This window comes from Tinamus guttatus, unplaced genomic scaffold (genome assembly GCF_059628265.1).
Source record: "Tinamus guttatus ecotype Peru unplaced genomic scaffold, ASM5962826v1 Tinamus_guttatus_pri_ptg000459l, whole genome shotgun sequence".
Lineage (NCBI taxonomy): Eukaryota > Metazoa > Chordata > Aves > Tinamiformes > Tinamidae > Tinamus > Tinamus guttatus.
Window position 1 is genome coordinate 3,836,852 of NW_028288993.1, and position 13,851 is coordinate 3,850,702.

General features: G+C 49.1%; 1 protein-coding gene across 1 annotated transcript; it reads left to right on the forward strand.

The window, feature by feature from the left end:
- Nucleotides 1–223: 223 nt before the first annotated feature.
- Nucleotides 224–13,148, forward strand: YDJC (YdjC chitooligosaccharide deacetylase homolog). The gene is given in 9 exon segments (XM_010220688.2): nucleotides 224–284; nucleotides 1,131–1,303; nucleotides 7,815–7,974; nucleotides 8,750–8,849; nucleotides 10,767–10,790; nucleotides 10,793–10,943; nucleotides 12,812–13,008; nucleotides 13,011–13,069; nucleotides 13,071–13,148. Coding segments are annotated over 8 exon segments (906 nt in total). The 5' UTR covers nucleotides 224–284; nucleotides 1,131–1,145; the 3' UTR covers nucleotides 13,128–13,148.
- The last annotated feature ends 703 nt before the right edge of the window (nucleotides 13,149–13,851 follow it).

Genomic DNA, 13,851 nt, shown 5'->3' on the forward strand with positions numbered 1-13,851 from the left:
CAAATGATCATCCGAATCTTAGCTAACCCTGCAAATGCTTTCAGCCTAATGAAAACATTTCTTTTTCTGTTGCAGAGCGCTCTCAGGATGGAGGCCAGGTGTTTCCTCCAGCATCACTGAGGCAAGACAAAGTCCTGTAGCAGATTCCTACACAGGCTACAATTGGTGAAACACCAAGGATCAGCTGGGTGTAACCTGCCTTCGTTCACTGACTCCACATTCCTTGCGAGGAAGCAGATGTAGAGAACCATGCACTACACAAGCGTTCATGGCCCTGTGTACAGGTATTTAGCATCCCCATGTGATCTCTGCCTTTTCATCCCTGCTTCCCAGGAGTGGTTAACAGCAGTCACCAAGATCCAGGCTCTCCTGGATCCACTGACAGGTTATCCCACATTATCCTGTCTCTTCCTGTATTAGCACTTAATCTCTCCCTGCTCCAAACAGCAGTTCATTATTTTTCCTGCCATAGAAGAGTGGTTGAATTCTGTGGGGATAACCAGACCAAGAAAGGATGTTTTCTGCTTTGGCACTTAATTTTCCCCTTCCACAGCCAAAAACGCAGCCTGATGCCATCTCCCCCTCCACTTTTTTGAGCAGCTCAGTGTTTTTTACCTTCGTCCTGGTGTGTCAAGCACGGATTTTGCGCAGTGAGGGAAAGCAGCAGTTCCATGCCAGGATTTTGCAGGCGGGACTGGCCTCCGTGCAGCCCCGAGCGCAGTGCGCGCTGCGAACACCCTTCCCTGGAGCTGCCCGCGCTGCTGCGTGCCCTTCCGTCCCGCCGCTTCCCGGCGCGCGTGGCGGGCGGGACACGCGGGGACGACACGCGGGGACGACACGCGGGGACGACACGCGGGGACGCGGCGGCGCTGCCAGGCGCTGCCGCCAGGGGCCGCCCGCGGGCCGGTCCCGCCCGCCGCTCCGCGCTGCGGCGGCCGAGCTGCCCGCGGGCCCCGCCGTTCCGGTGTCCCCGCCGTCCCCGTGTCCCCGCTGTCCCCGGGGCCGGGCCCGGCGCAGGAGGGACGGGCCGCGCTGCCCCGGGGCTGAGTCACGGCCGGCAACCCCCCCGCTCCGCTTTTCCCGCTCTAACCGGGAGATCCCACCGATTCCTTCTTCCGCTTGGCTGCCAGGGATGCCCTCTGAGGATGCTCCAGGTGAAGCTCATAGTAACTGGAGATGATTTCGGCTATTGCCCTCGGAGGAACCAAGGCATCGTGGAGTGTTTCCTGGCAGGAGCCGTGTCCAACGTGTCCCTTCTGGTCAACGGGAGCGCTGCGGCAGACGCGGCCCGGCTGGCGCGCAGGTAAGCGGCTTTCGCTCTTACAGCCCCGGGAGAAACAGTGTCATAGGCCAGGCTGGTGAAAAATGAACCCCGGCACCTTTACAAAGAGCCCTCCAATAACACCACTGACCTGCAAATCTTCCTCTAGCACAAGCTATTTGCAGCACATTTTCTTCCTCAGGAAACAGCTACTTCCACAAGTTGATTGCAATAGTTTGGGTTTGTTGCTCTTTCACTTGCCAAGCTGCTGAAAGATACACCATCAGAATAAAAACGCACATTTTACTGCCCAGATAAGGCTAAAACTATGACAGCACAGAAGCATTAGTTTTAATAAATAGTTTCCGCTGGGTCAGCTAAGGTCACTGTGGAATGAGGAATAGATATTATTCTGCAAGTGTAAAATTGCAAATTGCAAAATTGCAGTTGCAAAATTTGTGCAAACAAACCTGGAAAGTGGAAAACTTGACTTTTCATCCCTCAAAACCTAGAGAAAAGGCACCCCACTGTTTTTATTAATTTAGGCTCAATAAATCAATTTTTAAAAACCACATGTATAAAGAGCATGACCGTACTTTGTACCTGCCTTGTATCTTTGACCTTGACTCTTAGGGCTCCTCAGAGGTTGCTGCCACAGCTGGCTCTGTAACAAACCAAGTGGCATGTGTGATTCTCATGCACTAGCACAGCCAATCCTTTAATAGGAAGCATTACTCATATTTAGAATGTAAAACCTACCTAATGCTTCAGCTCCGCGTGGGCAGGCGCTTGGAAGCAGACGTAGGTCCTGAAAGAGAACAGCAGGGCAGGGAAACAGTCTAGGAGCGGAGGAGAAGCAGAACTGGGACCAGGTCAAGACCTAAGTCTCAAATCTAGCCGCTGCAAGGAACATTTTTGTGAGTCGAATTCTTTGTTCCCCTCCTGCATCTCTGCCCATATTGGCTGTGCTTGTACGAGGTGCTTGTGAATTGTTTGTAGCTTTTGTAGCTTTTCTGATGAGAATGACTGGCACTATCCGGATGGGGAAAGCCAGGGTGTTCTGCCTGGGCAAGCTGTTTTTTTTTTTTTTAAAAAAGATAGAGATGACACAAAAACATTGAGGTGGAAACCACCTCTGGATTGATGAGGGGAAAAGCATCAGGGCTAGGCGTATTGCTACTGAGCTGCTTCAAACGCAGACAGTAGATGAAAAAGCATGTAAATCAGGGAGATAAAAACAGTGCCTCTCAGATGCAGCAGCACCATGAAACCCTTTAAGCCCCAGCGCTCAGTAGTGCTGATTGCTATTCTAGCCCTGGTCTTAGCAGGCTTTTAAATATAGAATCCACCTTGGCCTCATTTCTTTAGCCAGAAAGTAGGCTGTGTAATCGGAGGTTTAGAAAGCATCTTTCAGTCCAATTCATGACACTTGTCTCAGCACATGATACAGTTATGAAAAAGCAGGTTGGAGACAGAAGGTGACAGCAAAAGCTACAGCCTGCTGCTGCTGTTTAATTTTAGGGGGTATTTTTGAATTCCAGGTTTTGGAATGGGTTTTTCATTTCCATTTGAAAATGAATTGGATTCCAATCCATTTTTGAAGCTATAAGCTGGGTAACTTTGGGAATATCTGTTAGTACTGAAGATCAACAAGCCAGGTTCAGCAAACATTCGTTTGTGCAAATAACTCTCTGCAGCTATATTTGCTCCTACCCAGGTAGTCGGGAAAAGCATTTTCAGGTCTGGGGCATTCTCAAATGCAAGCCCCAAATCAGGTGCTATTGGAACATACCTGGTGCACTAGACTAGTATCTGGCTATGTAAACAAGCTTACCTCACCCCCGAGATGTTTATTCCTGCATTGCATAGGTTCACCCAAACTTTTTGTAGACGTAGACATCTGGTGAGTCAGACTTAGCAAAAGCCTTACTGAATTCTCCACTAAAACCACCTCACTTTGCTGGGCTATGATATGTGTGTGTGGGGGGGGAGACAAGGTAAATATTATTGCCTTCCCACTGCTGGTGTTGTCTCCCATCCCACTGTGAATATTAAAACTCTGCAACTTTTTTTTTTTTTTTTTTTTTTTTTTTTTTTTTTAGTGAGGATTAACGTCTGTCCTGTTTCCCCACTCTGTTCTGCCACAGGTACTTATCTAAGCAAATTCCAAACACGTATGCTTAATTCTGTGGTGAAGCTTTCAGCCTGTGACTAGATAGTGGTATAATCTAGACTGTCTCTATCACAGGTTGAAATAAAAGGTTTGGAACAAGTGACTTGTTCTTTCCTGTGGCACAATCTAGTGCTGTGGGTTTTAGTCTTTTGTACACATGATTTTGTCAGCATTTGAGTGCTTCTGTTGCTTATAGAGGTTATCTAAGTCCTTCTTAATTAACTGGCTATGCGTGGTTGCTTGCCATGTAGGTCTGGAACTCTCTCCCCTCAGTCTCAGGTTGGTTGCGTGTGGGCAAAGCTATTAAGAGCAGCATTTTTCTTAAGCTCTTGCTGCCCTGAAATGTTAGGGCTCAACATCCTACAGAAAGATACAGTTCCCCTGGAATTTCATTCTTCTCTTCATTTTCACAGTAATTTTATAGGCCCCTGGTTATACCATCTGTTGCCTTGTGTTTTGGTGGGAAGACTTGGCAGAAATGTGGTGGTAGTCAGCAGACCTTTGTACCAGCTGAATCACAATTGCAATCGAGCAGAATCAAGCAGTAAATACCACACCTTCCCTAACATCCAGGCTCTGAGTCTTGGACTTCTCTCTATTGCTGTCAGAACGGAGCTAAAGAAAGTGTCCCACACCCTTCGGGCAAAACCAAAAACAACTAGTTTCAGTAGAGGCCTGATTCGTCACCACACTGCAAACTTATTAATCACAGCTACTAGATTAGTGCACAACCAGAGCAGGAGAAGGGAGAACAGACTCCCTTTGTTTTGGTTTTGTTTTCCAGTAACTCAACTTTCCTCTTTTAAGGAGTATAGATTGAATGTGACTTCCTGGTTATCCACTTAATGCAATCTTGATTGCATGTTTATCAGGCACCGCCTTGAAGGAAGAGCCAGTCTCTTCCTAGCTCCTCTTTCAGAGCCTTTCTGAGAGATGGGAGGGATTGTTTTGCTACATGGAATGGGTCCCTTAGAAGTGGAAATGTGGAGAGCACGGGAATACAACCACCTAGGTTTGATCACCACCATGTTTTCTTGCCTCCTTTATCAGCCATTTCAGCCGTGACTGAGCTGTGAGACCCTTCCAGATGCTTACATCCACATCTTACATTCTGCTTGTGGAAGAGCAACATATTTTAGAACACAGCCTCAGTCTTCCTGGGGGCTTTGGAGCTGACGGGCTGAACATTAGCTACACAAAAGCTGAAGCCCTCATAACATCTGGGTATGTTTAAAGGAAGACTCTAGCAAAAACCACATTTAATTGCTGTCTATGTTTTCACTTCCTTTCCCATCAACACTAATTGCAAAATGTGTGTATAAACTGCATCTTCTGACCCTCCCTGGTCAACATCTGACTAATCTAGAAGTCTCTCTGCCTTCTCATCACCCTTTTATCTGACTGTTAATCACATGGCAGACAGTTACACTGCTGAGCTGTTTGGTTTGGGGGTGAGCTTCATGCCCTGAGACCTTGAACAAGAATCCCAAATCCAATTAACTTCATTGGCAACTGTACTTTTTGGAGATGTAATTTCATGGACACAAGAGTTTCAGCTGATACAAAGATATAGTCACAAAGTCACAGCCCTAAGCAATATTACGGTACAAGTTCTTAACAGTGCAGAGGCTTTTGAGGGTTTCTCCCAGCAGAAATAAGTCCTTAACACTAATGGAGCAAGACAAGATGTTATTTGATGGGAGACAGTTAGATGTTATGTTAGTTTGCTGGAGGGAGAAAGTGGAAATAAAATGTATGTAAATGCCCACACAGAGAAACTAAGAGGTGTTGCTCTTCCTGCAGAGCACAGCTTTGCTTTGTCTGGTTGCAGAGGTTTGGATGTTTACTGGAGCAGGATGTCTGGATACAGATATTTACATGAGACTCTTCATTGTGCCACACATGCTGAAAGCTGATAAGGCAGTAATTTCCCTGAGAAGGATACAAACAGGATGTTGAAGGTGAGATCTGTTTGCTCACCAAGGAAAAGGATACATGCTTACCCCAAAGTGTGCACTGTGGACCAAAACAGTCAAATGCAGTGATTTACAGCATGCCAGCAGCCACCAAGGCTGCTCCCAGGAGCACAGGGACCACAGGGTCTCTGCCACACATCCACCAAGCACAGGAGTGCAGCAAAGTTAGTGGGTATTTTTAAAAAAGTGACTCAGGGCAGTGACTTATTTCCAGGGACTCCTTACTGCTGAGGGTATGAATGAGTAGGAATTACAGCTGCAGAGAGGCCTGTTGCTTCAGCAGAGACTTGTTCAAAGCATTCACTTGGCAAAACAAGTACTTGAAAGGGAAGCAGCTTAGCTGATTGGATTCCCTCTCCCTGTTTGATAGCTGGGCTTGGCTCCTTGACCAGGAAATCTTTCAGACTCAGTTCCTGGTTGCCCCTCCCTTGCCAGCATTTGTCACAAAGATATCTTTACCCATCACCTCTAAGGAGGTGCTGAGCAGAGAGCCACAGAGCCAAGCTGGCTTCAGCACCCGCCTTTCTCTCAGTGGAAATAGCTCACAAGTTGGCTGCCTTTAGTGGCTGCACAACCTGTTTGCCTGGCCCTCATCTCAGCAATCCATCAGACAGCCCTGTCTAATGCCCCTCGTGCTGCTGTAGTGCACACTTGCATTCCTAGACACAATCCCTGAGTTTGAGTGAATTGACCCCATGTGTTGGCCCCTTTGCCTCCCTGCACCCTGCTGCAAATGGAGTCTCCAGGGGTTCCCATGCTGACTTTTCTCCCTGCCTTTTTACAGTGCCAGCGTGTCTTGCCCTTGTGCTGTGGTTGCAGAAGCTACACTCCAGTGGTGGGGGGTGCTTGGGGGAAAACCCTGTTGGTGGAGCTGTGAGGGGCTCTTGCCAAGCTTCTCACCTGGATAGAGCATGCCTAGAGCTCTGCCTCCAGGCCCAGCCTGTGTCCAGCCATAATGCTCAGTTTTCATCCTGCTCATGCTTTCATCCTCATGTTTCATGCTCATGTTTTCATCCTGTTGTAGTTGGGACCTGAAAATAGTTGGGCAGTGTCAAGGCTGTTAGAAATGAACGCAGGGCGTTTGGTGCTGATTATGGGGAGCAAATGTCTCATTGCACCCAGAGGAAATGCACGAAAGAAGGTGCCACTCTCCACAGAACCCTGCTGTGCCAGCGACAAGGTCTGCCTTCCACATCCTTGTGGCTTTCCCCATGTGCCTGCTCCTCTCTCTCTCTCCCACAGATTGGTTCCTCTGAACTGCTTTCTCATGTGCTGTTTTGCATTTTGGTTTCAATGCCCGTATCCCGGAGCTGTTAAACTTTAGCAGTTCCGCTTTAAAGGCATGGAAAGTCTATCAAACAGTCAGGACTGACCAGCTCCCAGAGAAAACTATTAAGACATTCAGCTGGTGTTAGCCCGAGCTCTGAAACACGCTCTCCTGTTACTGCCAGCCTCTCCCCTTACAGCGGGAACAAGGGCAGCTCTCTCTGCACTTCCACATTCTGCACATTCCGCAGCTCCGGCTGCGTTGGGAGCCGCTCCTCCGCCGAGCTGCCGTCCTGCAGCGCCGGGCCTGGCTCCCTGGCGCCCAGCACCTGTCGAGGAGCTGCCTTTTCCTGGAAACAGCTCCCTGGGAGGCCCTGCGCAGCTGGGCCGTTCATTCGATGCCCCTGGGAGAGCGCGCGGGGAAGCTCAGCTGTCCCTTTCCTTTGCCGCGAGGCGCTCAACCACATCGCTCCCATCTGCTGATTCATGGTGACACGTGAACCCCCTTGCAGGCAGCCGTGGCTGCGGTACAGAGCCATCAGCTGATGCAGTCGGAGCTTCCTAGCGGCACCATAAAGAATCTGGGGCAGTTTTCTAAAGAGTTGAGCTGCCTTTGGGCTTGGGCAGGGTACACGGCAGGCCGCGGGACGGAGGAGCCCCCTGCCCTTACGCGCTGCGGATGCCCCTGCCCTCACCCGCCGTGATGCTCTCAGTGTAACGCACAAGGGACAGCACCTTCCCATCCCGTATTGCAAAGCAGCACTAGGGCCACCCCAGGAGGATTTACAGAAGTAGGAGTGAAACTAAGCACAGAGCTGAGCTCTCACAGTCCCTGTCTGTCACAGGAGAAGCCGCAGACACAGCAGCAGTCTGCAAGGCCTCGTGGCTGATGAGCTCTGCAGTACAAGTGCTCTTGATGGTTGAGGTTGTTGCTGCAATCACTAGCATCACTAGTAGCTTGGACTCACATGGTTCTTTAGCCTTATCTCACCACCCCCCCCCCCCAAAAAAAAAAAAAAAAAAACCTCTAAAGTTTGTTTGCTTCACCCAAATCTTTCACTGAAAGCTCTCACACCCTTTGGTGACAGGGAGGGAAGGGGAGGTGCAGAGCTTAGCAGATATTTAATTCCTCCTACAGACACAACATCCCAATAGGCCTGCACGCCAACCTCTCTGAGGGCTCTCCTGTCTGTGAAGTGCTCAAGACAAACTCCTCTCTGCTTAACCAGGATGGATTCTTTCACGGGAAAATGGGATTCAGAACAGCTTTATCAAAAGGTCTCCTGAAAATGTCAGAGGTATGAGAAAAAGCCACGTACAGCTCACTCGTGGTGACCACCACTCACCTCACACTGATCCTAGCACACAGCAGTTGAAGATTTTTCCCAGATTGAAGATCTCCCCACTTGAAGATCTGGGCAAAGCCTAGAGGTGAATCAATAGATTGTATTGTCCAGGCAGCAGGAGCTGCCCGGTTCTGCCATTGAACTGCTCTGCAGCACTGAACTGCTCATCATCCCCGCTGAGCTTCAGTGACCACATGCACTGATGAGCTGTAACTGCCTATGTGGAGGGGAGGGTGGAGAGGCACAGGAGCAGATACCCCCAAAGAACTTGTAGAGCAATGCAAGGAAAGCAGCAGAAGTGCTAAGGAGGGGCTGAGCAGGCTTTGCATCACCTTGAGATGCCCATGTTCCCCAGGGAAGGGGGCCATTCTCAACTCATAGTCACTGGGATGGCGAAGTTCAGGTGACTAAAACTGATTATGGGTTTGGGCACCCATTTCCCCATTCATCTTATAGGGAAATAAGTGTCCAAATATCATAGACATTTTTGAAATCCCAGCCTCTGTGCCATCTCTAGCTAGTGCTATAAAGAAACCTGTACCTAGGGAAGGCCTTGGAAGACCCAACGTGTCACATGCCCATTTTACAGCACAGCACTTTGGGCCTTGCAGGTCACATCCCAGGTGCTCACAGTACCCAGTGAGGTCTCCAGAAACTCCCTCACTCTCTTCTAGTCTCTGCACTGCTGACAGTTTATTATTATTACTGCCCTTTCTCTGCTGTGTAGGTGAAGCAGGAGCTGAAGGCCCAAGTGGAGCTGTTCCGTGAGCTGACAGGCCACCTGCCTCCTCACATGGATGGTCACCAACATGTTCACGTCCTACCTGGTAAGAGAGGATTTCTCTTGTTTCCAGCCCCAGAGGAAGAGGGACAATTGGCTCAGAGGAAACTCCCCCCATCATGGCTTGATGTGGGCAATAAACCTCACAGTAAGATGCTTGCTCCATAATTCCATTTTAAAACCTGGACTCTAATTGGCTGCATTTGGAAACCCTCCCTTGTCCTGCTTGGTTCTGGGGCCTTCCCCTGCCAGCAGCTGTGGCTTGGATGGTTGTGCAGAAGTCATATCAGGGCATCATTTGTCTCCTTCGGTCAATTAATCTGATCCCCAAAATACATTCAGAGTTTTTTTCTCCTGGCACTTGCTCTAACTCAGTGGCTTTAAAAGCTCCAGGAATTCTGCACTTCAGCTTAGTTCCTGCTGCTTCTTCTCTTGGCATCATGGAGAGTGCGTGGCCAGGACAGGAAACTTGCACCCAGGTAGGGCAGCAAGGTCACATCATCCCCTGCCCTCCCACCAGGAAAGAGCCCTGCTGTGTCCCCTGTCACGTGGAGCCTCTCAGGTGCAGGGGGACATTTGGCACTGTTTTGTAGACATGTCAGCATTAATAAAGGCTGAAAAGAGTTAGGGAATACAACCACATTCAGAGCTGAGGCAAGGAGGGACCCATCCTACAATCTACGTCTAGTGTTGTCTGCTAATGCTTTCTTAAAGTAATAAAGGTTATTAATTTTGGAGGTCACTTCAATGTGTTTAGAAGAGTGAATGCTTTTCTGGCTCTCCAAGATGATTAATCCTAGGGAGAAAGATGGCAGTGCTGACAATACAAGCAGAGGATGGAATTACACAGAGCCTTCTGCAACAGCGATAGCAGTGCCCAGCATCGGGAAAGGCTCTGATGTGCCTGCAAGGAGTGGTTTGATTCCTCCTCCTGCCAAAACCCCAGTGCTGGCAGTGAGGGCCGTGCAGATGCTGAGGGCTGGAGAGCTTTTCATTTCTGTCACTCACAGTCACCATGATTAGCTGAGTGTGCTCCATTCTAACACAAGTCCGCAGGCCATGAGACTTCCAAGGGTTTAGAACTTGGTCTGGCTTCTGAGTCCAAACTCGTCCCATCTCCCAGGGGAGTCATGGATCCTGCCAGCAGAGCCTGGGAGCTGGAGCACAAGCCTCCTTTTAGGCAGATGGACTCATTCCACAGCAAGAAAAACCTTTCTGCAGGTGGAACGGATGCAGAGGCACCTTTTGAGTAAACTGGGTGCTCTTGAGAGAGGTTGCATCAGGACAGTCTGGACTGCGGGGCTGACACTCTACATTGCCACGTAACCACTGACATTAAAGCTGTAGCTCTTACAAATGCTAGAGTAAGAACTGTGCCCTCTCCGTTGCATTCCTGACCGGCTCTGTGCACAGGTCCCAGCTTGCTTTCCACGACTGGCAATATCTTTGCCCCCATTTTCCAAATGATGTCATTGTGGCACAGAGATGGAAAACTCAGTGAGCAGAAATCCAGATCTTACCACCCCAACACTCAGTTTTCTTCTGGATGAAATTACCTTTAGCAATTTTCCCACATAACAAATCTCACTATCCAGGTATTTTATGAAGAATTTGTTCCCAATAGGTGTGCAGCTTAGGTGACTTTGCACTAAGACCAGAGCCACTAACTTGGAAGGGGTCACTGAATCAGATGGGGAAGCTAGGGGAAGCTTGTTGAAAAGCTTTGAGATGCTGGAGCAGTAACATTGCTCCTCCTGGTACGAGTCCCTCCCTGACACTGCTTCAGGTGGGGAAGTGTTATAGGGACCTCTATCCAAAGGAAGGAAGCCCTGTCAGCACGAAGGGACTAAACAAGGTTGTATTTTTGAAAACCATAGAAGGGAAAAACATCTTTGCACTAACAGCTTGCTGAGAGGAGAGAGTTGGTTGATTTGTGACTACTTGTCTTCCATTTTGCTTGTAGAGGTCAGGCATGTGTTTGCACAGGTGTTGAAGAATATGGAATCAAGTACACACGTGTTCCAGTAGAGCCAGGTCTTCGTAAGTGCGACTGGATTGCACCATCTCTCATGGACTTCTATCAGGGAGTAGAAGAAGATTCCCTTAACACAGTGGATGTGTTTACAAAGCATGGAATAAGGTGAGGCAGGCATTTCTCATCCTTGTTTATGTTAAAAGACCTGAGATCTTATCTCTGGATAAATTTTTTTTTCCAGGATGCAGAACATTACTGTCTCCACTTTGGGGCTGATAATGAGCATGAGTACAAAAGCACAGGGAGGCACTGGGGCTTAGTATCTTTGAACAGAGATGACTCACTTCTCACCTGAAAAAGATCCTTCCTTTCAGGTTTGTTTCTCAGCCTTTCTACTAAAGTAGCACTAGGCTGGCACCTGGAACAGTAGGAGGCTGAAGTTCTGTAGCAACACTGGAATTTTCAAAGATTTAGGAGAGTTTTCCAAATTCTAATGTTCCTGGAATAGCAAGAAGTGCTTCAAGTACTAGGAAAGAGACTCACTGGAAACAAATGCTTGTTATTAACAGCAGACAGGATGATGAGCAAGCTTGCAGTGTAACAGCAGGTGATTGTTGGCCTACAAAGAGCCTTGCTAATATTCTACACCTTCCTGGAGTCCAGTACCAAAAAGACCCTTCCCCACTATCATACTTCCTTTGAAAGCTTAAATTGAACAACATGTTATGGAGAAAAATGATTCAGCTGAAATTCCCGCAGTCAGTCACCTATCCTCCTATTCTTTACTGCAGATTTCTTTCTCAGTCATTCCATTCTCTTGAGCCTTAGTAAGTTCATTCATTTATTAATTGTTCTCAAGCACTGCTCCCTTCTAAGCACACCAGTAAGAGCCTAGTGATTCACCACTGCTATGCCAGGTGGAACACACATTTCCAGCCCACATCAGCAAGAGAAGGCACAACAATTCCTAGACAAGTTGAGCCAGAGATTGCAAACATACCTTTCCAAGCAGCTGCAGTACAGCTCCAGTGCTGGGATTCCCCATTCCAGAGCCCTCTCCTCCAGCCTGTGCTTCCCTGGATTCATAGACCCTGGGAGACTCCCAGAAGCTGCTCCTCTCCCTCTGATGGCCCTAAAGGCAACCCAGCACAGCACCTTAACAGCCTCCCATAGCCCCATCCCTCCCTGATGCTCTGCACCTGCCTCCTGCATGGAAAAGCTGCAGTGGCCACCAAATGATTAACTGGTCTCACTGTTCTGGTGCAATAGGTGAAATGGGATTAAACTGTACTAAAAGTAATACGTGTTGCTCTCTAAGACTTCTAGGAGAATGGAAGAGCTAAAATTAAAGTCAGCCAAAGTCAAGGGATCCCATTCCTGCACCTGTGCAAAGAGCATCCACACAGAGCTCCTATAGTTGAGCTTGAGTGACACCATGGAGGGCAAGGCTGTGCCCAACAGTGACGCTTCATTGAGCTGAATCACGGCCTCTGGCCTGTGCCTCTCAATCTATGAAGTCTCCAGCAGTACTGATGCTCTGCTGGTGTTTTGGCTTTTAAGTAACTTTGGACTCTGAGACACATTTGGAGTTGGTTCCACTTTATTTCAGTCACGTCCTTTGTTTCCACTTAGTCAAGGGATATTCCTGGGAGATGGTTGTTACTCAATTGATGATGGGCCTGTCAATAGTGGAATGGTTTTGACAGGGTGTAATTTCTCAGTTGAGTGACACCCTTCCCATCCGTGCCAGCAAAGTGCACCTGTAAGTTCATAGAAGCCAAACAGCCCCTCGTGTGTGACACAACGTTGCATGGAGGGAGAGCAGTAACAGAGATGTTCAGGGCTTTTGCTCAGTTGTTTGTTTGTAGTTGTTGTTTTGCTTTTGTTTAGATCTAGATGTTTATGACAGCTTGATAACATGAAGACTTTGTTATCTTAAGTTTTACCTTAACTTTAATGCCTAATCCAATAAAGGCAGCACGCCCTTGTCTGGCTACCTACATGACACGAATTTCCACGTTCCCTCCCTGCAGGTGGCCCGACATTTACATCGGTTTGAGCACCATGGGCAAGAACATGTCCGTGGGCAACATCGGCAGCGCCATCGACGCGGCCGTCAGGGACTTCCTTGGCCAGGGGCCCCGGAGCGGCGGCGTCACCGTCACCGTGGAGCTCATGGTGCATCCGGGCTACCCCAGCGCCCCCGACGCCGGCGGCTGCGGGGAGGGACCGACGATTTCTCCCAGTCCTGGGAGCGCCTGCACGAACTCCAGACCTTGATGGAGCCGGAGCCTGCAGCGCCACTACAAAACCAGGAACATTCAGCTCTGTTCGTTCAAAGATATATAAATAAACATGAGTGTGCACGCACACAGCTTTGTACTCTGAAGAGATGCAGTTGGTGCCAAGCAGTTAAACCATCGTTAATGTTTGTAGTAGTCCCCGATGCAGGTGATGGAAGCTGGGAACAGCATAAGGCCTTGCAGGGAAGGAGAGGCCCCTGGACCCTGCAAGCCACTTGCAGCAGAATGGCAGAACAACTAGCCCTGATTGGCATTTTTTTAAGCCACAGCTGCTGGTTGACAGATCCCTTCTGCATCCCCCCCCCCCCACACTATTGCAGCGCAGCAGCCACGGCCAAACCATCCTCCTCAGCGCCGGCCAGCGCGAAGGCAGGAGCACAAACCTTGGTGTTAGACCAGGGAGCACTTAGAGCAGTTTGTGAGCTTCTCTTTGGGAGAGGAGAAAACTGCTCCCCTAACAGGAAAAAGAAACCTGTGGCGAGGAGCAAAGGCTGCTCCTTGCAGAGTGCCCAGCAGAGACCTGGCAAACTCCACAGTTAGGTTTTTTTGAAGGACTTGGACAAGATGGTCCTGATTTGGTGCTTGGTTCCCCTCCGCACACGCTCGTGCCTGCACGTTTATGGCAAGGGGCAGGTTATTTCAGCCCATTTTCCTGGTCGGAGCAGCCAGAGCTGTTTTAGGCCACCCTGCAGTCGTCCTCCATGCAAGTCCCCAGCCAGGCTGGGACCGGAGGTGGTCACAGTTGTATTTACGCTGCCTCTTGGCATTCA